The following is a 22,827-nucleotide window of genomic DNA, read 5'->3' as shown; positions in this document are numbered from 1 at the left end:
CCCTTCACAAGTACTATTACAGCCAAAACATATTGTCCTGAAGGCTCCCAATTATTTCTTCATGCACATACTTGAAAACATGCTCATTCATATCCAACCAGAGAGAGAATATCTCATGGTCATTATTGGAATTCTTCTTGTTGTAGCCAATGTAATAGTTGCCTTCAATCTATCTTTGTACTTTCAATTGTCAAGCTTCTCAATTTCCAAGGAAAGTAACCCTATCCTACCAAAAATAAATAAATTAATAAATAAATAAAATAAGATGAAACCTAAATGACATTTATCTAAATAAGCTTTCGGAAGGATTTTGCATCCATTTAGAGCCTCACAAGAATAACAAAAAGAAATAAAGAGATAGACAAAGGAGCACAAAAGGAATAAAAGGAAGACTTCTCTTCCCAATTGATAATTAGCCGAAACCTAGGTTTTCATGTTGAAAAAATAAATGAAACATTTTAATTTCTAACCTAGGCCTTGGTTAAAGAGCCAAGGAATATACCACTTACAATAGAAAAACCTAAAGAAAACTACAATGTTTCACAAATCCTTATTTAATTGTAGTTGGTATTCAAATTACTAGGATTAAAAGCATAATGAACTCGAATGGAAGAAAAAAGTCTTAGCTTCATCAACAAGTACATAAAACTCAATTTTTGAAGGAAATGATGACTTACCATTGTTCATAGCCCTTATAATAGTTCATCTTCCTCGGTGAGTGCCAACTCCAAGATAAATGTCTCTAATGAGATGTAGCTCTTTGACCACATCGTTTATGTCCATTCGATCCCATGGTGATTCTGCTGAGCAAGCAACTCCAATTCTAATAATTGAATTAAGGCACTCTTGCACTCTATCCTTCTTGCATCTTTGACTTCCAGTGATGTTTGTTATAGTTGTTTCTTCCCCTTCTCCATCTTCTTCCATGGAGAGAAGTGATGGGTCGACGACAACCATCACTCCATCATGCAAAGCCATCTCACCCCAGCAGTGAAGATTAAAGTTATCTTTGAACATTTCATGAGTAGGCCACTTTCCTGTGAACATCTCTAACAAGAGAATCCCATAACTGTAGACATCACCATGCGTTGAAACATCAGCACCTGCACCATACTTTGTAATTTATGCATCTTAGGTTAATACTTTTATAACTACTAAGAATAGGAGCAAAGTCTATTGGTCTCAACCGGAAGAATAACATGACATAGAAGAATAACTAGAAAGAATAGAAGTAAAGTTTATCGGTTTTAACTAGAAGAATAACATAACATGGCATGCATCTCAAGAGAGGTTAGGGTATCTTCAAATTCATTTTTATAGTGCTCATACAAGAAAAATAGGCCCCTCTAACGTCTATGGTAATGGATCTGAATCCAACAAATCATCTATTATAATGATATCCAAGTAATATAATTGCACGATTTTAATATGACATGTGGTCACATTAATTTATGTACTACAAAAACTACCAATACCCTATACAAAATAAATGCATGATTCTTAATTTAGAAAACCATAGTTTTTAACTCATGGCATTCAAGGTATGATTTGATTAGAGTAAGGAAATATGCCGTTAAAACTTTGATGTTGAAATAAAGAGACTTAAAATAATTACTAAGATTAAAAGCATAATTAGTAGTTTTCAATTACTTGAGATATTATATTTACTTTTCTTTACGAAGAGACTAAAGTTTTCCCAAAATGTATATGAAAACATTAATTACGCCCTAAAGTTTGCAGTAGAATAGGCAAGACAAATATTAGATTCATTGTACTAAGGTGAGCTCAGTCACAACTTTTGAAAGAAGTTTAAAAAATTATAATAGTTCAGTAAAAGAGGTACATTACCTGGCGCAATGTAGCCAATAGATCCCTTTATTCCGATTGAGCTTGTGTGATTTTGAGATCTACTTGTGGCTTTTGAAAGAATTCTTGATATCCCAAAATCACCAAAATATGCAGTCAAGTCACCATCGAGAAGAATATTGCTTGGCTTTAGATCACAATGAATAATCTGCATATGACAACGGTGGTGAAGATAATCCAATGCTGTTGCCATATCGAAGGCAATATTCAATCTTTGAACAAGGTTTAAATGTCTTTGTTCATCTTCTATGCCATTTGCATGTGGATGCAACCACCTCTCCAAATTCCCACCGGACATGAACTCATATACTAAAGCCTTAAAATCATTGCCTTCAAAATCTATACTTGAGCAAGATGTTAAGATTTTTACAAGATTACGATGCCGGATGTTTCTCAGGGATTCACATTCAACCATGAAACTCTTAGAAGCACCTCTTTGTCTGATGTTGAGGACCTTTACTGCAACAATAGTTTCCCCATGATTGAGAACTCCTTTGTACACAGAACCAAAACTTCCCATTCCTATCAAATTTGTAGACGAAAATCCATCGGTAGCTCTAAGGAGTTGGGCATAAGAGATCTTAAAATGACGACCCTCTATCAAAGATAAAGTGGTTTCTTTCCTTTCTTTTCTTCTCCGGTACATAATGAAAAAAAATATCATAAATATCAAACATAGAGAGCCCCCACAACCACATATGATGACAATCAGCTTGAAAACATGAGACCTACCGTATTCTTTTGATTTTTGAGTATGGCATGCTGGCAAATAAAGTTCTGGTATGCCTCCGCAAAGCTTATTGTTTCCAATGACTGAAACTGCACTCAAATTTTTAAAGACTCCATCTGTTGGTACCTCACCCTCCAAATGATTAGATGATAAATTTAAGTTTTGTAAAAACTTAAATATACCCAAATATTTAGGGATAAAGCCAGAGAAGTTGTTGTGTGAAAGATCTAAATCTTGAAGACCTCTTAGAGAACTCAGAGACGATGGAATAGATCCTTGAAACAAGTTACCCTCCATAAAAAGTTGCTCTAGGCCTGTACAAGCACCAAGGGTGCTAGGGATTTCTCCTGATAATTTGTTCTTAGAAACATCTAGAATTTCAAGATTGGTGAGACGACCCACTTCCACAAGTAGAGAACCAAGAAAAGAATTTCTACTCAAGTTTAGTAGGAATAATGTGGGAAGCTTAAATATCTCTCTGGGGATGATACCATTGAGACTATTACCTGAAAGACTCAACCATGACAAATATTTGCATTTTCCAAGACTTGAAGGTATTTTTCCTTGCAAGCGATTATCCCCTAAATCGAGTTCAATCAAGCGTGTCAAGTTTCCAAGAGAAGAAGGGATTGGTCCCGTGAATCTGTTTCCATCTAAGTAGAATATTTGTAGCATTTGAAGTCTCCCAATTGAAGTCGGAATACTTCCTTCTAGTAAGTTATCGGATAGGCCCAAGCCTTGTAAGCTTACAAGGTTTCCGATCCCCATTGGGATGTTTCCAGATATTTGATTGCTTGACAGACTGAGCTTTGTCAGTTGGGTCAATAAGTTTGCTATGGAGATGGGGAGCTCACCACCAAACCGATTGTCTTGAACTACCAAATGTGTTAAACTACTACAGTTGGTCAATGTGTTGATAAAATTCAGGTCATCAGCCCCTCCCCCACTTCCCAAATGATTGGAGAACATTGACAGCCAATTGAGTTTTGATAGGCCTCCAAAATGAATAGTCACTTTCCCAGTAAGACTGTTATCGCTAGTTTGAAATAGTTCGAGTTGCGACAAATTGGATACAGAAATTGGAATTGGTCCATGAAACTGGTTTCTTGAAATTGAAAACCAACTTAGATTAGGAAGACTGATGCCTAAATAAGGTGGAAGACTCCCTTGAAGTTGATAATTTTCTCCAACATCAAAAACACCGAGTGAGGAAAGATTATATAAAGTGGGAGGGATAGTACCAGACAAGTTATTTACACAAAGTGTGAGAAACGTTAATCTTGTCAATTGGCCAAGGGAATCTGGGATACTTCCACTTAAATCATTGAATGATATGGAAATAGTGTCAAGGGATGAAAGATTCCCAAAGGAAGTTGGGATCTGTCCGGTCAATCTGTTGTCATGTAAAAAAAGGAATTGAAGCTTTGACAAGGTGCCAAGTTCGACTGGAATTTTCCCCACAATATTGTTGAAAGCTAAATGGAGTTCTATAAGGTTAGAGCAACGTGATATATTGGGTGGGATTACCCCTTCAAACGAATTGTTGAATAATTTCAAATGACGAAGCCTGAACAGAAAGCTTATTTCACGAGGGATCTCACCATGGAAGCTGTTGTTGTAGAGCGAAATCTCTTGAAGGAAACTGAGGTTTCCTATCTCTGGAGTCATGGATCCCACCAACCCACTGGACTGTAAATGTAAGGCACTGACCCTGTTTGTATGACGACGATGACGATCGCCACATATAACGCCTGGCCACTCGCAATAGGGGATGGAGTCATTCCAGGAGCTCACAACATGAAAGGGATCTTTTGTTTTGTGAACCTTGAAAGCCAGCAAGGCTAGCCGATCCGTTCCATTTGCCAGCAAGCTCATGCAGCTGCTGCACCAAAGAAGAAGAAGAAGAAGAAGAAGAAGAAGAATGACATTAGTAATGAAATTGGACACAACCACCAAAGTAAAACCCATGAATTTGGAGGTGATGGAGAAGTTGTAGGAGTGGTAGGAGGAAGCAGATCGAACTCTGGATGAAGAGTTTGGTTTATGATCGAACTTATTAGTCTCATCAATTTCAATTTATAGTCTCATCAATTGCAATAATTTAGGCATGAAAATATGAGAAGACGAACCCACCCTCAGGATTAGGATTAGTATACTATGGAATTGAAGAAACAAATTGATGATGAGATTCTAAGCATCTTATGCAAATTAAAGTCCTCAATTAATTAAGAAGAGGGTCATGATCACCGTATGCTATGCAATACGACGTCTACTTCCATTATGCCGTCACAACAACAATCATTAATCCTGCTACCTGGTGACCCACCGGCCACTTCTCCATCACTATTATATGGAAGACTTGTAGACAAAGATTTTTTTTAATTAATGCAAATGCATGACTTGAAATTCGCCATTGCGTGTCAACCAGCAATTTAATTACTGTGTGTCTAGCTTATACCGTGTCAACAACGGTCAATCCTGCTACTTGATGATCCACTTCCATTAGTAGTCTACCACGATGGAAACCAATTGAGGCTCTGAGTTTCTTCCAAAGTCATCACCGTATTTCATACGACTACTTTCACAGGCAACCGCGTTAATTGATGGAAAAATTGTGATGACAACAATCAATGTGTTTCCACTATTTTTTTTTTTTTAAGGCATTCGACAGCGTGAGTTAAAGATGCGCAGGCGTGCCATAAAATGAATTGAATATGACTTGTAATCATGATAGAATGGGTTCTTATAAATGTCTACGTCTTTCCAAAGATTTTTAAATGTAAAGATTGCAATGCCAAGAAGAAGAAGAAGACAAAGAAGAAATCAAATTGCTTACTTTGCAGAACGTATCTGTTGAAGTCTTTACAACTTGCCAAATCTGAATTAATGAGACTTACAACTTGGTATTTACACTACTACTCTACGATCAAATTGTTTACTTCGCACAAACGAATTTGTTGAAGACTTCACAACTTGTCAACTACGAACTGTTGAAGCTTACAACTTGATGATAATGGATGTCTTTTTAATCAAGCCAAAAGACATATTGCTGGAGAAATATCTACATTACATTACTTCTAAGATTTAAAAAAAAAAAAAAAAAAAGAAGATAAAATAATTACTTCTTGTGTTGATTTTTTGGGTGTCTTCTTTTGTTTTTGAATTTCTCTTTTATAGGTATTCTTGGCAGTTCAGGTGATTTTTGTAGTTGCCAGGTAGTTTCACAACTATCCACTTCTTTGAGAATTGATTATAACCACCCTGCTAACCGTTCATCGATCACTGAATGTTTATCGGTCACTGTTAGTTCGTCATCTGACCGTTCGTTGGTCAATGAACATTTCGACTGTTATCGATCACTAATCATTTTTTGATCACTAACTAACAGATCAGTCTTAACTGAAATATATTTTAATCTATTTCTCAATAAGGTGTAAAAACAATGAAGTTGATCAGTCAATTGATATTGAAAGTGTGACATAAAAGTCAAGTCGTTTTTGTGTCTAATGCCATGACAGTAACATTCAATCATGATACTTGGTGACCAACTTCTATTAAACTTACAGTGCAAAGGATGAACTGTGAAATAGCCTATCACTAATTAACCATCAGTAAACTTCTTCAATTCTTACCAAGTCAATAAAGTGATAGACAGATGTCAGAAGAAGACGAGCCAATCAACATTGCTGAATTCGTTTGAGTCATTAACGACTTACCATGGAACCACTTGCTCATATTAATTGGATTTGGAACTTTCTTTTGATTCAATGATCCTATCATTGCATTTTCTGCAACTAGGGAAGCTCCATTTAATTTCTTTCCCAAATTTTAAGCTAACAATATATTTTTAGTAATATATATATTTTTTGATAAATTACTTGTGCACCCCTTTGCCATGGCCGGATTGCTTGACACTCCCAAAGTTTGAAACTGTTACTTGAAGCCGCATGAAACTTGATGATATTAGTTTAGTGTTAGTGGTTGAATGAAAAAGTCCATTTTACCTTTATAAATTATTCAATTAAAACTTGAGAAGTTTAAATGATTAATTTACCCTTTAAGGATGCAACCTAGAAAAACCCAAATTGATTGAAATAGGACCGTTGGAGAAGAAGCTTGACAGTGCTCCATATAGATCGCCAACAAAGGTGAAGGCGAAGAAGAAGAAATCTCTACCCAAAAAAAAAAAAAAAAAAAAAAGAAGAAGAAGAAACCAATGAGACACATCATAGATGGATGATTCCTATGAAATCTCTTAATGGTATCAGGTATTGATGAAGATCATGCATAACACTCTACTTCAAAAACACCACAAGATGGGACTTGGGAGTGCTAAAAATCGGAACTATATAGTTCTACTCATCATCTCCATAACAGACAACAAGCATTTGTAGTTTTGTTTAATACTCCAAAATCTCCATGTGCTTTTGTCTCATCCCATATTAGAGAAACGTTTTGAACAGTTTCTGAGGGAAGCTTTTGTTAATGTAATGGGTGACTCAGATGCAACAATATTTTGGGGTTTTCCCAGTTCCCACCTTCCCATGAAAATGCTAAACAAAAGATGGCCATGGCTTGAATACTGAATTTGTAAACCTGAAGGTTTGAAAAATGGTGGAAGTATTGATTTAGTGAATGACACCTGTTGAGGTGAAATCCGAGTTGTCATCCATCTAGTCGAGTCGAGTTGAAGTGCACAAGCAGACAACACAAGACAACAGAGTGCCGGCCTGAGCCGATTTGCACATTTCGAGGCCTAAGTTAGACCTCTGCCGCAGATAAACTCTCAAATTCCAAGAGCTTGAAATGAGCTAGAGAGTCCCCTTTTACCTGGGATAGGTGTGACTATTTATAGCTTTGGATTATTGGATCGGTGTGTGAATTACCTATTCATGGACGGTAGTTTCAGGTCCATGTAGTCCTAGGTGTCACTTTCTGAGCTTAACACCTGTTGGGTTAGAAGTCATGTAGAAAGTACGATCTTGACCCTACCAGGCTGGTGGTTAGGTTAATTAACCGTCTTAGGCATTCTAGAGTTCTGAATCCGATCCGGTGGACTAGCCTGATCTGAGTTGACTCGGCGTTCGATTCGGGTTCATTTGATCGGCGAACCGGTAATGCGTGTTGTTCACTCTTTTACATTCCTCACAGCTTACTTTGGTCGAAGGTTGGATCGGCTATAGACCGATCCTCCACATGTCATCCATTGATTGGTTGATTCAAATTAGGACTCATCATACCCTATACACAAATGCATCGTTTCTCACTTTTGACACCGAATGTTTTTGGTTTCACCAGATTTCAGAATCAAATTTTAATAAGTTAATCTGTTTCAACAGATTGGTGACCCACTTCCATTAGTCTATCATGAAAGAAACAAATTGAGGCTTTGAGCATAATATCGTATGCAAATTAAAGTCTCCCAGAGAAGTCATCACCGTATGAAATAAATTGAGGTTCTGAGCCTCTTATGCAAATAAAAGTCATCAAGAAGAGGGTCATCATCATTTAAATGAGATTATCGAGTAGGATTTTAGTAATCGGTATTGATATCGGTCTCGGTCGAAACCCATCCGATATCGGTCCTCATTGATCTGGATCGGACAAGTTTATCTCTGTATTCTTCAAAAAATCTGATTTTTTTTTTTATTACATTTTTACCCTTGTTTCGTACCAATCCATCACTATAGATCAGTCAGGAACCCCACCGATATCAATACCGATACAGTTACAAATCAATCGATCAGATACCAATTCCCCAAACCATGGTCTTAAGGAAGAAGAGACATTAAGGGTGTCAAACGGTGCGGTTCTAGTTATTCGGTTCGGTTGCGGTGCGGTTTACATTTTGATAAGGTGAAATCAAAACTGAACCGAATAAAAATCAGCTAAAATCAGAATCGTTTTGCATACGGTCCGATTTTATCGGTTTCTATTCGGTTTTCATTATCCAACTCACAATCGGTTTACATGCGATTTGTGTAGTATCGTTTTGGGAAACAATAATGACGACAACCTTGGTTTTCAAGCCTTTATATTCCTGTGTTTCCCCATTCTCTCCTGGTTTTCCTCACTCATCATATTTCCTATGCCTATATGATAAAAAATAAAAAGCTTCCCATCTTCCCCCGTCCTTTTTCTTTTCTATTATTTGTTTTCCATTTTTTTTTCTCCTCCACTCTCACATGATGAACAAACTATTTCTTCTATTAAATAGTAGGATTTTGTTAATCCATTTTAACATCATCCATAATTTTCAATTCTTACTGAACAAATATAATATATGGTTAACCCATGACATTTTACTTATTTTATGTTTCATGTTTAAAGTAATTATATATTATTAATTAATCCAATTGATGCATGGGTTAGTATTAAAGTAAGAGGTATCGACTTCTATTCTATTTTTCCGATTTCTTATTCGGTTTAGAACCGCGGTTTGACCGTGAAAATCAAAACCGAACCAGAAAGAGAACCTATAAAATCAAAACCAGATCATTTTTCTACGGTGCGATTCGGTTCGATCATAAACGATCGATTCTGATTCCAATATTCGATTTCGGTTCCATTTTGACATCCTTAAGAAGAGTCTTCACCTTGTGGAATGGGAAATGCTTACTCCACCTCCCTCCCTTTAATTCTATTTTTTATTTAAAGCATTCCCGTTCCCATTCCACACGGTGAGAAGACTCTTCTTAACGGTGTCAACATTAGTCAACAATGTAGAGCTTTTTTGAAAAAGTGTAGTTATCAAATTGTGGACTATCTATTAACCAAATTGCTCATACATAATGTGAAAACATAATGTCCTGAGGATACCCAATTATTTCTTCATGAACATACTTAAAAACATGCTCATTCAAATCCAAAAAGAGAGAAAAAAAGATCTCGATCACGGTCATTATTGGATTCTTGTTGTTGTAGCCAATGTACTAGTTGCCTTCAATCTATCTTTGTACTTTCAGTTGTCTAGCTTCTTAATTTCCATGGAAAGTAACCCTAGCCTATCAAAAATAAATAAATTAATAAATAAATAAAATAAACTGAAACTTAAACGACATTTAATGATAATATCTAATTAAATAAGCTTTCCGAAGGATTTTGCGTCCATTTTGAGCCTTACAAGAATAACAAAAAGAAATAAAGAGATAGACAAAGGAGCACAAAAGGAAAAAAAAAAAGGAAGCTTTCTCTTCCCAATTGATAATTAGCCGAAACCTAGGTTTTCAAGTCGAAAAAAAATGAAACATTTTGATTTCTAACCTAGGCCTTAGTTGAAGTGCTAAGGAATATACTACTAACAACAGGAAAACCTACATAAAACCACAATGTTTCACAAATGTCTCATTTAATTGCAGTTGGTAGTCACATTATTAAGATTATAAGCAAAATTAACTCGAATGGAAGAAAAAAGTTTTAGCTTCATCAACAAGTACATAAAACTCAATTTTTGAAGGAAATGATGACGTACCACTGTTCATAGCCCTTATTTTAGTTCATCTTCCTCGGTGAGTGCCAACTCCAAGATAAATGTCTCTGATGAGATGTAGCTCTTTGACCACATCGTTTATATCCATTCGATCCCACGGTGATTCTACTATGCAAGCAACTCCAATTCTAATAACTGAATTAAGACACTCTTGCACTCTATCCTTCTTACATCTCTGACTTCCGGTGATATTTGTTACAGTTGGTTCTTCTCCTTCTCCATCTTCTTCCATGGAGAGAAGTGATGGGTCGACAACAACTATCACTCCATCATGCAAAGCCATCTCAGCCCAGTAGTGAAGATTAAAGTTATCTTTGAACATTTCATGAGTAGGCCGCTACCCTGTGAACATCTCTAACAAGAGAATCCCATAACTGTAGACATCACCATGCATTGAAACATCAGCACCTGCACCATACTCTGTAATTTATGCATCTTAGGTTAGTACTTTTATAACTAATGAGAATATGAGCAAAGTCTATTGGTCTCAACTAGAATAATAACTTGATATGGAAGGATAACATAACATGGCATGCATCTCAAGAGAGGTTAGGTTATCTACAAATTCATTTTTATAGTACTCATACAAGGAAAATAGGCTTGTCTAACGTCTATAGTTGTGGATCTAAATCCAACAACTTATTTGTTGTCATGATATCCAAGTAATTTGATTGCACGACTTTAATGTGACATGTGGTCACATTAATATGTAATACAAAAATTACCAATACCCTATACAAAATAAATGCGTGATTCTTTAGAAAACCATAGTTTGTAACTTATGGCATTCAAGGTATGATTTGATTACAGTAAGGAAATATTCAGTCAAAACTTCGATGTAGAAATAAAGAGACTCAAATAATTACTAAGATTAAAAGCATAATTATTACTTTTCAATTACTTGAGGTATTATATTTACTTTTCTTTAGGAATTGGCCAAATATTTCCCAAAATGTATATGAAAATAGTAATTACACCTTAAAGTTTGTAGTAGAATAGATTCATCGTACTAAGGTGAGCTCAGTCACAACTTTTGAAAGACGTAGAAAAAATTGTTAAATATCTATAAAAGAGGTACACTACCTGGCGCAATGTAGCCAATAGATCCCTTTAATCTGATTGGGCTCGTGTGATTTTGAGATCTACATGTGGCTTTTGAAAGAATTTTTGATATCCCGAAATCACCCAAATGTGCAGTTAAGTCACTATCGAGAAGAATATTGCTTGGCTTTAGATCATAATGAATAATCTGCGTATGACAACGGTGGTGAAAATAATCCAATGCTGTTGCCACATCAATAGCAATATTCAATCTTTGAACAAGATTTAAATTTCTTTTTTCATCTTCTATGCCATTTGCATGTGGATGCAACCACCTCTCCAAATTCCCACCGGGCATGAACTCATATACTAAAGCCTTAAAATCATTGCCTTCGAAATCTATACTTGAGCAAGATGTTAAGATCTTTATAAGATTACGATGCCGGATGTTTCTAAGGGATTCACATTCAACCAAGAAACTCTTAGAAGCACCTCTTTGTCTTATGTTGAGGACCTTTACTGCAACAATAGTTTCTCCATGATTGAGAACTCCTTTGTACACAGAACCAAAACTTCCCACTCCAATCAAATTTGCAGAAGAAAATCCATCGGTAGCTTTAAGGAGTTGGGCATAAGAGATCTTAAAATGACGACCCTCCATCAAAGATAAAGTAGTTTCTTTCTTTTCTTTTCTTCTCCGGTACATAATGAAAAAAAAATGTCATAAATATCAAACATAGGGAGCCCCCACAACCACATATGATGACAATCAGCTTGAAAACATGAGACCTACCATCTTCTTTTGCTTTTTGAGTATGGCATGCTGGCAAATGAAGTTCTGCTATGCCTCCACAAAGCTTATTGCTTCCTATGACTGAAACTGTACTCAAATTTCTAAAGACTCCGTCTGTTGGTACCTCACCCTCAAAATGATTAGATGATAAATTTAAGTTTCGTAAAAACTTAAATGTACCCAAATACTTTGGGATAAAACCAGAGAAGTTGTTGTGTGAAAGATCTAAATCTTGAAGACCTCTTAGAGAACTCAGAGACGATGGAATAGATCCTTGAAACAAGTTACCCTCCATATAAATGTGCTCTAAGCTTGTACAAGCACCAAGGATTCTAGGGATTTCTCCCGACAACATGTTTTCGGAAACATCTAGGAATTCAAGATTGGTGAATCGACTCACTTCCAAAGGTAGAGAACCAAAGATAGAATTTCTACTCAAGTTTAGCTGTATTAATGTGGGAAGCTCAAATATCTTTCCAGGGATGATACCATTGAGACTATTACCAGAAAGGACCAACCATGACAAATATTTGCAATTTCCAAGACTTGAAGGTATTTTTCCTTGCAAGCGATTATCCCCTAAATCGAGATCAATCAAGAGTGTCAAGTTTCCAAGAGAAGAAGGGATTGGTCCTGTGAATCTGTTTCCATCTAAATAGAATCTTTGTAGCATTTGAAGTCTCCCAACTGAAGTCGGAATACTTCCTTCTAGTAAGTTATCGATTAGGTTTAGGCTTTGTAAGCCTACAAGGTTCCCAATCCCCATTGGGATGTCTCCATATATTTGATTTTTTGACAGACTGAGCTCTGTCAGTTGGGTCGATAAGTTTGCCATGGAGTTGGGGAGCACGCCACCAAATCGATTATCAATAAGATCCAAAAGTGTTAAACTACTACAGTTGGTCAATGTGTTGACAAAATTCAGGTCATCAGCCCCCCCCCCTTCCCAAATGATTCGAGAACAACACAAGCCGGGTGAGTTTTGATAGGCCTCCAAAATGAATAGTCACTTTCCCAGTAAAACTGTTTCCGTTAGTTTGAAATAATTCGAGTTCATACATATTGGACACAGAAACTGGAATTGATCCATGAAACTGATTTTCTGAAACTGAAAACCACTGTAGATTAGGAAGACTGATGCCTAAATTCGGTGGAAGACTCCCTTGAAGTTGATAATTATCTCCAACATAAAAAACACTGAGTGAGGAAAGGTTATATATAGTGGGAGGGATAGTACCAGACAACTTATTTTCAGGAAGGGCAAGATTCATTAATCTTGTTAATTGGGCAAGGGAATCTGGGATACTTCCACTCAAACCATTATCTGCTGCGTAAATGGTGTAAAGGGATGAAAGATTCCCAATGGAAGGTGGGATCTGTCCCGTCAATCTGTTCTTATGGAATGCAAGGTATTAAAGCTCCGACAAGGTGCCAAGTTCTATTGGAATTTTCCCCACAATATTGTTGTAACTTAAATCGAGTTCTATAAGGTTGGAGCAACGTGATATGTTGGGTGGGATTTCCCCTCCAAATGAATTGTTGTATAGGTATAAAAAACGAAGCTTGAACAGAAAGCTTACTTCACGAGGGATCTCACCATGGAAGCTGTTGTTGTAGAGCGAAATCTCTCCAAGGAAACTGAGGTTTCCTATCGCGGGAGTCACGGATCCCACCAACTGGATTGTAAACGTAAGGCTCTGACCCTGTTTAGATGACGACGACCACCACATATAACGCCTGGCCACTCGCAATAGGGGATGGAGTTATTCCAGGAGCTCACAACATGAAAGGGATCATTGGTAATGCGAGCCTTGAAGGCCAACAAGGCTAGTTGATCCGTTTCATTTGTCAAGCTCATGCAGCAGCTGCTACACCAGAGAAGAAGAAGAAGAAGAAGAAGAATGGCATTAATTATAGTGAAAATGGACAAAACCACCGAGGTAGAACCCATCAATTTGTATTGTCTGGGTTATAATATATGGACTGAAATTTTGGAGGTGATGTAGAAGTAGAAGTAGACGTAGAAGTAGAAGTAGTAGGAGGAGGCAGAACTCTCATATGGACTTAAAATTTGAAGGTGATTATGGAGAAGTAGTAGGAGTAGTAGGAGGAGGAAGCAGAACTCTGGTAGAGTTGGGTTTTTGAACTTAATAATCTCATCAATTGAAATTTATAGTCTCATCAGTAGCAATTTATTTAGGCATGAAAATATGGAATTTTTATTTTCTCAAGTGTGATGAAGTGCATCCGGTGGCCAGCATTTTTATTTTTCTCAAGTGTGGTGGCCACTGTCGGATCGATGCACTAGAAAGTGCGCTGCACGCACTTGACAAGATGAAAATCCGAAAATATGAGAAGACAAACCCGCGTTCTGAGCACTTCATGGGAAAGTCTATATATATACACCGTGACAACAACGGTCAATCTTGCAAGATTACTTTTACAGTCAACTGATCGAGTCAATTGATAGCAAAACTGTGACATCAAAACCAATTCACTTTGTGTTCCATTAGACTATCATGAAGGAATTGAAACAAATTGTGGCTCTGAGAATATCTATATCTTACTTGCTGACCCACCCACTTCTATTAGTCTTACAGTGCAGAGGATGAACTACGAAATAGTCCAATAATTAATGCAAATGGATGATGATCAGTTGAAAACATTGCACATGCATGACCTCCTTTGAGTTGAATTTGAACATTCCAATGAAGAATTAATACTATTGAAGTGATCTACGTATGTACGTACGTATATTGTTGGACTTTGGCAGTGTTCAATGTGTTTGAGGTGTACGTATATGTTGTCATTGTTGGTAACAGTACATTGGTGTTTGTGTTGTGTTTCGATGCCCGCGGTCATCTTGGTAATTTTGCACTGGCCCTAGTATGGTAGATGATGTGCTCTGATGGTTGATGATGTGTTTAGTATACGTCTGATGAGTTTCGGATGCTTTCAAGGTGATTCAACACGTATTCGATGTATTTTTATGGCCTAAGGGCATTTTCGTCATTTTACATGGCAATGTTATGGCAGGCATCGTGCTCAGGTGCGCGTTGATGCGCTTGGTATATGTTAGATAAGTTCTACATGATGATTTTTATGAGTTGGTGCATGGTGGCATAAGCTGGGCCCACTAAGGGATGATGTGACATCAAGGTGGCAAATTAAAGTGATATGGCAGTGGAGTTCTTGAGGTAGCATGAGGTTTCAAAAGTGGACACACAGGTGTACACAGTGGCAGCAACGTCTGGGTCTCATGGCCACACGAATGGGCAGCAATGTGTGCGCGCATGGGCGGCACAACGGCCACAAGGCCTAGGAACAGCAGCTTGAATGGGCACATGGCCTGCGGCACAAGGCCACAAGTGCACATGGCGGCACAGGCCAGTAGCAGCAGCAGCAAGGGGCATGGCTCCCTGCGTGTGCTGGGTGGCATGCCTGTACAGGCTCCGCGTGAGCGGCTGGCCATGCCAGGCTGTGCTTGGCTCGCAAGGCACTCCAATGCCTCACATATTTTTCATGAGGTTTTGGCTCCAGTAACCCACTGGACCTATTTAGTATTTACCTGCAGAAGCCCTTTAAAAAAACTAATACATAATTGGCGACCTCTAAAAGTATAGGGCAAAAGTCGAAGGTGGTTCGGTGTTATTTTGATAAATTCACCAACTTTGAGTCAGACGACCCAAATTGCAATTTGAATCCTTTATTGCCGAGCTACCCGATAAGACTCTATTACCAAGACACAACAAGGCGGTAAATGACTGCCTTATCCCCACTTGGGCATGACGCTCGGTAGTAGAGGATCAGGGTCCCTCAAATTGAGCCATGTATGTCTTTATACCGCTCCAAGGGAGGCCATAATGTACATGCATCAAATCTAGGCACGGGTTACACCATTGGTCGGTGTAGAGTGGCTATAGTGAGCGAAATATAATCATGGTTTGAGAATTCGATTTTGGCAAATTAGTATTCAGTTATCAACTAATTTCAATACAAACCAGAGTGTCACCCCCCCCCCCTCCACCCCAAACTAACGCAAGTAGCTTTGTCACTCTCATTGAGGACCAATCTCTAACTGACTGGGACACAATCCTTAGGTTTCGTTTGGTTGCATGGGGAAATAAAGGAAAAGGAAATGAAAATTTTCAAACTAAAAAAAGAAATTTTTGTAATCATTACCCCTTGTGACTATATCACTAATTCCAAATCATACTATATTTGGTTATTAAATTTCACTTTACTTTGCATCTATTTCCCTTTGGTTTAAAAAGTAAAATAAAGATTACATGTAAAATGTATCATTACTAAATATGGTATAAAATTTAAATACTTTATACAATCACATAGGATAATGATTACAAAAATTTCCCTTCCAACCAAACATAGCCTTAGTGAAAGGATGGATGTGTATGAGTCTTAAAAGGGTAAATAAATTTACCCAAAAACAGTGATCAGCCAAGACCCAAACTAAAGAAGGGAAGAACTTGTGGTTGCAGAAAGAGCTCTACTTTAAGGGAGAGGTTATGAGAAGTAATTTAAGGGTGTTAATTTAGAACCGTAATTGAAACCGGTTGTTTAAAACTGCTGTGAATCAAACCAAAATAATTTGATTCGTCTTGGTTTTCAAAATTAAAATTTTATTTGATTCCATTTGAACCGAACTAAACCGACTAAAACATGAATTCTAAGATTTAAGTTCACTTCGTCTGTTCCACCTGTGTCTTTGACTATTGATTCTCCTCACTTCTCTTCTGCAGTTATGCTCTTCTACTCGTTTCCTCATTCGTGTCTTGACTCTTCAAGGGCAATATGCAACATTTTTAAGTCTTGTACGAGTTGAGGAAATGAATCGAATTAGGTTAAACCAAATTACCAAGAAAGTATATGAATGGAATGAAACCAAATTACCTAGAATATATACAAACCAAATGAAACCAAATACAGAAAACCAAAACCAAAACCAAAACCAAACCAATTCAATTTGGTTCGAGGTAAAAAAATTAATTTAGTTCAATTCGGTTTCGATGTGTACATATTGTATTCTAAATCGAACCAAAACCAAACCGAAAAACGAAAAATTAAACCAATTGACACCCCTAAGAAGTGTATCCCATATGTACGAAACAGTTGGAATGGCCAATCTTCCTGTCACATGGTGGGAATAGACACTAATATACGCGGACTGATGAAAGTAAGTAGAGCAATCTAAACAACATTTTTTACTTAGATCCACACAGCAATGCTTTTTCTTCCTCTCTTGATTTCTTTCCCCAAAGCAGATTGCATTTAGGGAGCAAATACCTCCGAGATAGTAAAAATCATTCTCTAAATCAACAATAACACCTAGTTTCACCATATAAAAAATGTTTAGTCCAAACGTAGTACTTGTCAGAAAAGCTTTGCACCCAGTCACAACAGAATTCTTACAAAGACTCCACAAATTGCTTGAAACTATAAACTTTTAATCCCTCCATCATCAACCTCATCCGTTGCCTAAAATTCTCTAAATACCGTGCTCAGCAGGAACCATTGCTCCTAGGCAGAACATAAAACATACTCTCAATTGAAGTATGGAGAAAGTTCATTGAGGCACAAGAATGTTCCGCCAATGCTAGCATGCTGGAGCAGATCTTGTTCAATGCTATCAATTCACCATAACTGCTCTGAGAGCGCACAGGGGCTGTACACAATATTACTTCTTTTTTTAGCTTACGGGATTGGATTCCTGATTCTTTTGGCAACTGAGTCTCTCTCAGCTCCCTTCAAGGGAAAAGCTTGCAATTTTTTAGCTTGCTGGATCTGGTTCACCCTCTGCATCTGTCTCACCATCTATCATCCCTGCCTCGACTCCCACTTCCCCTTCCATTTCTGACTGTCCTGCCTCCTTATCCATCTCTGTATCAGGGCTCTGCTTCTGATTCTCATCAGGTGTTGGAGCTCCGCTCTCTGAGATATTGACTGAGGCATCGGTCTCAATTGGTGCTACTGAGTCCTCCAGATCAGCATTTACTCCATTTTCATTTTCTGCCGCAGGAGTCGTATTCTGGAAGACCAACAGAATAGAAGTAAACACGAGGAATGCTTAATTCTTTGAAGAACTTAATATAGGAGTCTTTTAATGGGCTCAACCAAAAGGAAGAATCATATTAGACATCATTCAGTAAGGGCTAGCCATTCCTCATAAACCTGTCCGAGGGGAAAAAGAAAATCCTAGAAGACTTGCATCTACATCAATGAGTGAGGCCACTTCATCAACAGGTTGGGACTTGAAGCTTAAACTAGAATAACATAATCCTGGAGACTCAGTATTCGTAGACATTCATCAAAGAAATCCATTAGCCATCCATATACGAGAACAAACCAAATCTCACTTTTTTCTCCATTATTTTAATTTTGAAGAAAGATATAATGAAATTATATATTTTAATTGAGTTAGAATTTTAATAGAGGTGTCACAGGAAATAATCACAGGGATATAGAGAAGCTTAACAGACAAAACTAGACAAAGAAAGAAAGAAAAAAATTGTTTGGGGGGGGGGGGGGGGAGGGGGGGAGTTTCCCTGAGTGAGTTCCAACCACTTTTTTTTTTTTTTTTTGCTGGTGGCAATATTCTGCACTTCCTGTTCACACAGAGTAACCATTCTGGATTTTGCTTGGAAAGGTCGGGTCAAGACAATTTGCTTTATTTCCCACAAAAAAAAAAAAAAGGATTGGCCATTCTAATAAAATGGTGTGTGTAGCAGAAGGATCAGGTGTTTTGACCATGAATGGCTTTGGCTGCTCAAAACCTTTGGAGGGAACTCCACTTGTGACACTATAGGGAAGTTGGTATTTAGCGCCGCTATTCACCATATCTGGACGGAGAGGAATCTCAGGAGATGGACTTCCAACTCTAGATCTTTCGATGTGATTTGGAAAGCCATCTCCTTCGATGTGTCCTCCAAGATCAGATGTATCCGTCAAAGGCCCTTCTCGGACACCCTTAGGAACAGACACATTTTGACTTTTTGGGGCCTTAATACTGCCCTTTTGTGGTCTTCCTCCTCTGTGTAGGCTAGAGGATCGCCCCCCCTTTTTTTTTCTTTTGTTCTCTCTCTCTCTCTCTCCTCCCCCCCCCCCCCATTGTTTTTCCTTTCCCTCTTGTACATTGGTCCTTTGGTTCTTTCTTCTCTGCCCCCTCTTGGGGTTCGGTAATATACTTATTTACCAAAAAAATAAAATGGTGTGTAGGGAATCATTTAAATACCCAAAGAGAATAGAAAGGAAAATCAACTTTGGCTCTCCTACTCTAATATCGACCTGCTGTCAGAGTGCAGGTACATGTTCCCTCTCCTCCCCCCAACCCCCCCCCCCCCCACACAGACACAATGAGGAAAAAAACTTCCTCATATTTCTTAGTATGGTTCGGAGAAGTTCAAGGATGATAGTTTCCCAAGCGAGGAGTGTCTCTAATGCAATTGGAGAAGAAATTTTCTACAATACCCCCAAGGATAAAAGGAGAATATTCCATTTCTCTGTAAATATCCAACAGAGGGCAACTCTCCCCTTTTATCTCACCTGGTAATACTCACTAGTTGTTGGCTGCATTAACTGGAAGCATAAAGCAAGAGCCATGCCCATGTCCAAGATTCATTTTTAAAGTACAAACGCGGTACCTGACTTGTTGTGTTGTGCCAAGGCCCGCCCTATTAGAAAGGGTGTACCCAGTGCACGAGGCTCCGGCCATTGCAGTACCTGACTTGTATCCTTCCCAAATTTTGGTGTTGTAGAAGTGATGTAGTTCACAAGTCCATAGGTACCCGAAGGAACAAGCCCCAAAACCAGCCCAGCAAGGTTGTGAATTCAACTGCTGTGAGAGGCAGCCGGGTTTGATGATGTGGCAAGTTTTTGTTGATTCGATGGAGCATCACCTAAGGCAGCAACAGCCCAGACAGAAGCATGGAGAAGATACAAGACCAAAACAGAAAATTACAAAAAAAATTACTGTTCGCATAAACAGTACCCGAGTTACTGTTCACGTGAACAGTGATTTGGGGACTGATATGGACAGCTGGTGTGAAGATCTGATTTTATTTTGTTACTATTCTCTTAGTAATACCTAGTTACTAAGTCTGTATGGTAACGTTCTTTTTTAGTGTTTTTGGTGTTTTTTTGCTTTTTTGGAACAGAAACACGCTAAAAACTGTATGGCAAGTCTGGTTCGTTTTTCTATTTTTTTGAAACGAACCGGGCACTTGGCACACTTTTAGCACACATTTGCAAAACACCAAATTGGTGTTTCTCACCTGAGAGAAGCACTTCTTCAAATTTTCGGAGAAACATGTGCCCACTTAAGTTAACGAAGGGCAATACTGGTGTTTGTCCAAAAAACATAACATTTGGTGAAATCCTGAAATGTATCCTAAAATCTCACAACTCTCATCTTCTTCACGCTCGACCGCTGCTCCTCCCAATCGACCTGCTGCAACTTGATCGACCTGCAACCCTCCCAACGATCGACCTACTCTCATCTTGTTCGAGCTTGACCTGCTCTCAAAAACTGGCATCTCTGCAACTCACAATCCCAATCATAACAGCAATGGCTGAGCTCGAATACCCTAATGAGATGCCCAAAGTTATTACCTTCCTCTCGTCTTTGCTTCAGAGAGTGGCCGAGTCGAATGACATGAACCGGCAGTTGGAGCAGCAGAAGATCTCCATCTTCCATGGCCTCACCCAACCCACTATCTCAATACAGAGCTACCTGGAAAGGATCTCCAAGTACGCCAATTGCAGCCCGTCTTGCTTCGTTGTCGCTTATGTTTATCTGGATCGGTTTTCATAGAAGCAACCCTCATTGCCCATCAATTAATTCAATGTTCATTGATTGCCCATCACCAGTGTCATGGTCGCTGCCAAATTCATGGATGACATGTGAGTTAATTTTTTTTTTATTCTTCGATCATTCACATCATTTTATTCTTGTTTTTCTGGGTTTTTCGAGTTGCTTAAAGGTTTTCTTTTTCTGCAGTAATTGGATTGAATTTTGATGGGCTTCTCTTTCTTCTTTCTTCTTGTAGTTTTCTACATCTGGGTTTGGTTTCTTCTTCCATGGCCTCACCCAACCCACTATCTCAATACAGAGCTACCTGGAAAGGATCTCTAAGTACGCCAATTGCACCCCGTCTTGCTTCGTTGTCGCTTATGTTTATCTGGATTGGTTTTCACAGAAGCAACCCTCATTGCCCATCAATTCATTCAATGTTCATCGATTGCCCATCACCAGTGTCATGGTCGCTGCCAAATTCATGGATGACATGTGAGTTAATTTTTTTTTTATTCTTCGATCATTCACATCATTTTATTTTTCTTTTTCTGGGTTTTTCGAGTTGCTTAAAGGTTTTCTTTTTCTGCAGTAATTGGATTGAATTTTGATGGGCTTCTCTTTCTTTCTTTCTTCTTGTAGTTTTCTACATCTGGGTTTGGTTTCTTCTGCTCTGTGTAGCTGCAGTTGATGTTTTCTTTTTTTTTTCTTTCTTCTTTTTAATGGATTACTTTAGCAGAGTTCAAGTCTTTCTGAATTCAAATCTATCTTGTGTTCGTGTGAAATTCCAGTTTTAAGAGAAGATTTGACGATTTGATCTCCTAATTTTTCTGAGTCTCATTGTTCTTCTATAATGAAGCCTGCTTCTGACCTGAATCCCCTGTAATCATCTAAGATGTACTGGAGTAAATCCGGCGAATGTTAGCAATACTGTTTTGGAAACAACCACTGCCCAAAGAGAAAAAGGAAGACAGCCCTGAGCATAGATTTGAAGAGAATAGAGGGCTTCTATCTACTTCAATATTAGACAGACAACAGATGAGGATAGAGTTAGAGAGGAGATTCAGGACTGCAATTGCAGGAAATGAGACAGACAAGATGATGACCAGTCAGCCATTAGCAATCAAGCTTCTTGTTCATCTAAATTATGAATTAACTTAGAATGCTTGTTAAGCCAATGATACTGAAATTTGTGAGATCTGTTCTCATGTTTGAACCGATTGCTCTTCTTCGGACTTGTGTAAATGTAGTACCTAAAATGTTAATGCTTTGTTAAGCCAATGGCAATGAAATTTGTGGGAAAAAAAATGCTGCATGAGTTCTTTTTTGTATTTTTTTTCCTATTGCCTTATTTTTCTACCCTAATGAACTCACATTATAAGCTCTTTTTTGTTATTTTCTGATCATCATGGTTTTTGTGGTTTTTTTATTCAATAACCAGAGAATGGAATGGAAAAAATAATCTCTTTATTGTTGTTGACCGGATGAAAATATCAGCTTGTACAAAGAATATACTTGAAAATGTCCAGTTCATTACTATATTGATTTGGTTCGTTTCTTTTTTACCAAAAAAAGAAGATTCTGTTAAGTGTGAACCATTACTAAAAAAAATTTGCTTTTTTTGCTTAAAAAATCGTAAGTATAAAAGCCATAGTGTAGGTGATAATTATGTAAAATTTGGTAAACAACAAAAACGATTGTGTTAAGTGTGACCCATACAGATTTCTGTTTCTTCTAAGTTTTAGAAACTTTTTTTTTTAAGGTTACCATACAGCATTTCAGGACCCAGAAACGCTCAAAAAGTACAGAAACACAAAAAAGTGTGCCGGACCCAAAAACACGAAAAAAAAATAGAAGCGTTACCATATAGAGCCTAAATCTATTAATTTCTATTTTAGTTATTCTTGCACGTGGGTGAACTATAAAGCCTAGTAGTTTCTAATTTTAGTTAGGATTTAGTAGTTTCTATTTTTCTAAGTTTCTATTTTAGATTAGTTCTTATTTTAGAAGTTTCTATGTTCTAATGTAAGCTTGCCTAAACTATTAATAGGCTTCCATTGTAATGAAGAAACAGATTTTGGAGAAAAGAATTTTCAGGCCTT

At 37.7% G+C, this 22,827-nt stretch overlaps 2 protein-coding genes and 2 long non-coding RNA genes across 4 annotated transcripts in view; all 4 read right to left on the bottom strand.

Annotated features, from left to right (window-relative positions):
• Positions 1-677: 677 nt before the first annotated feature.
• On the bottom strand, positions 678-3,565 carry LOC122665859 (probable LRR receptor-like serine/threonine-protein kinase At3g47570). The gene is made up of 2 exons (XM_043861992.1): positions 1,849-3,565; positions 678-1,115 (listed from the first exon to the last, which is right to left on the bottom strand). The coding sequence occupies exons 1-2, from the start codon at positions 3,563-3,565 to the stop codon at positions 703-705; spliced, it is 2,130 nt and encodes a 709-aa protein (XP_043717927.1). The 3' UTR covers positions 678-702.
• Positions 3,566-3,785: 220 nt separating this feature from the next.
• Positions 3,786-13,493, bottom strand: LOC122664483. The gene is made up of 2 exons (XR_006333340.1): positions 13,391-13,493; positions 3,786-4,071 (listed from the first exon to the last, which is right to left on the bottom strand). It is a non-coding gene; the product is annotated as an uncharacterized LOC122664483 (long non-coding RNA).
• On the bottom strand, positions 10,305-11,326 carry LOC122664484. The gene is made up of 2 exons (XR_006333341.1): positions 11,169-11,326; positions 10,305-10,505 (listed from the first exon to the last, which is right to left on the bottom strand). It is a non-coding gene; the product is annotated as an uncharacterized LOC122664484 (long non-coding RNA).
• Positions 13,494-17,233: 3,740 nt separating the features above from the next.
• The window catches only part of LOC122664482 (THO complex subunit 1-like), a 112,369-nt gene continuing 106,775 nt past the window's right edge, over positions 17,234-22,827 (bottom strand). The window contains exon 21 of the mRNA XM_043860315.1: positions 17,234-17,965. Within this exon, the coding sequence (XP_043716250.1) occupies positions 17,708-17,965 (258 nt within the window). The 3' untranslated portion in view covers positions 17,234-17,707. The remainder of the gene's footprint in view (positions 17,966-22,827) is intronic.

This window comes from Telopea speciosissima, chromosome 6, assembly GCF_018873765.1.
Source record: "Telopea speciosissima isolate NSW1024214 ecotype Mountain lineage chromosome 6, Tspe_v1, whole genome shotgun sequence".
NCBI lineage: Eukaryota > Viridiplantae > Streptophyta > Magnoliopsida > Proteales > Proteaceae > Telopea > Telopea speciosissima.
This window is presented reverse-complemented; position numbering and strand designations above follow the sequence as displayed.

Bases quoted from the DNA above. Each gene is read 5' to 3' on its own strand.
- LOC122665859 (XM_043861992.1), bottom strand. From the start codon at position 3,565: ATGTTCTCCAATCATTTGGGAAGTGGGGGAGGGGCTGATGACCTGAAT. The intron at 1,116-1,848 runs GTAATGTACCTC...CATAAATTACAA, and splicing joins TATTGGCTACATTGCGCCAG to AGTATGGTGCAGGTGCTGAT.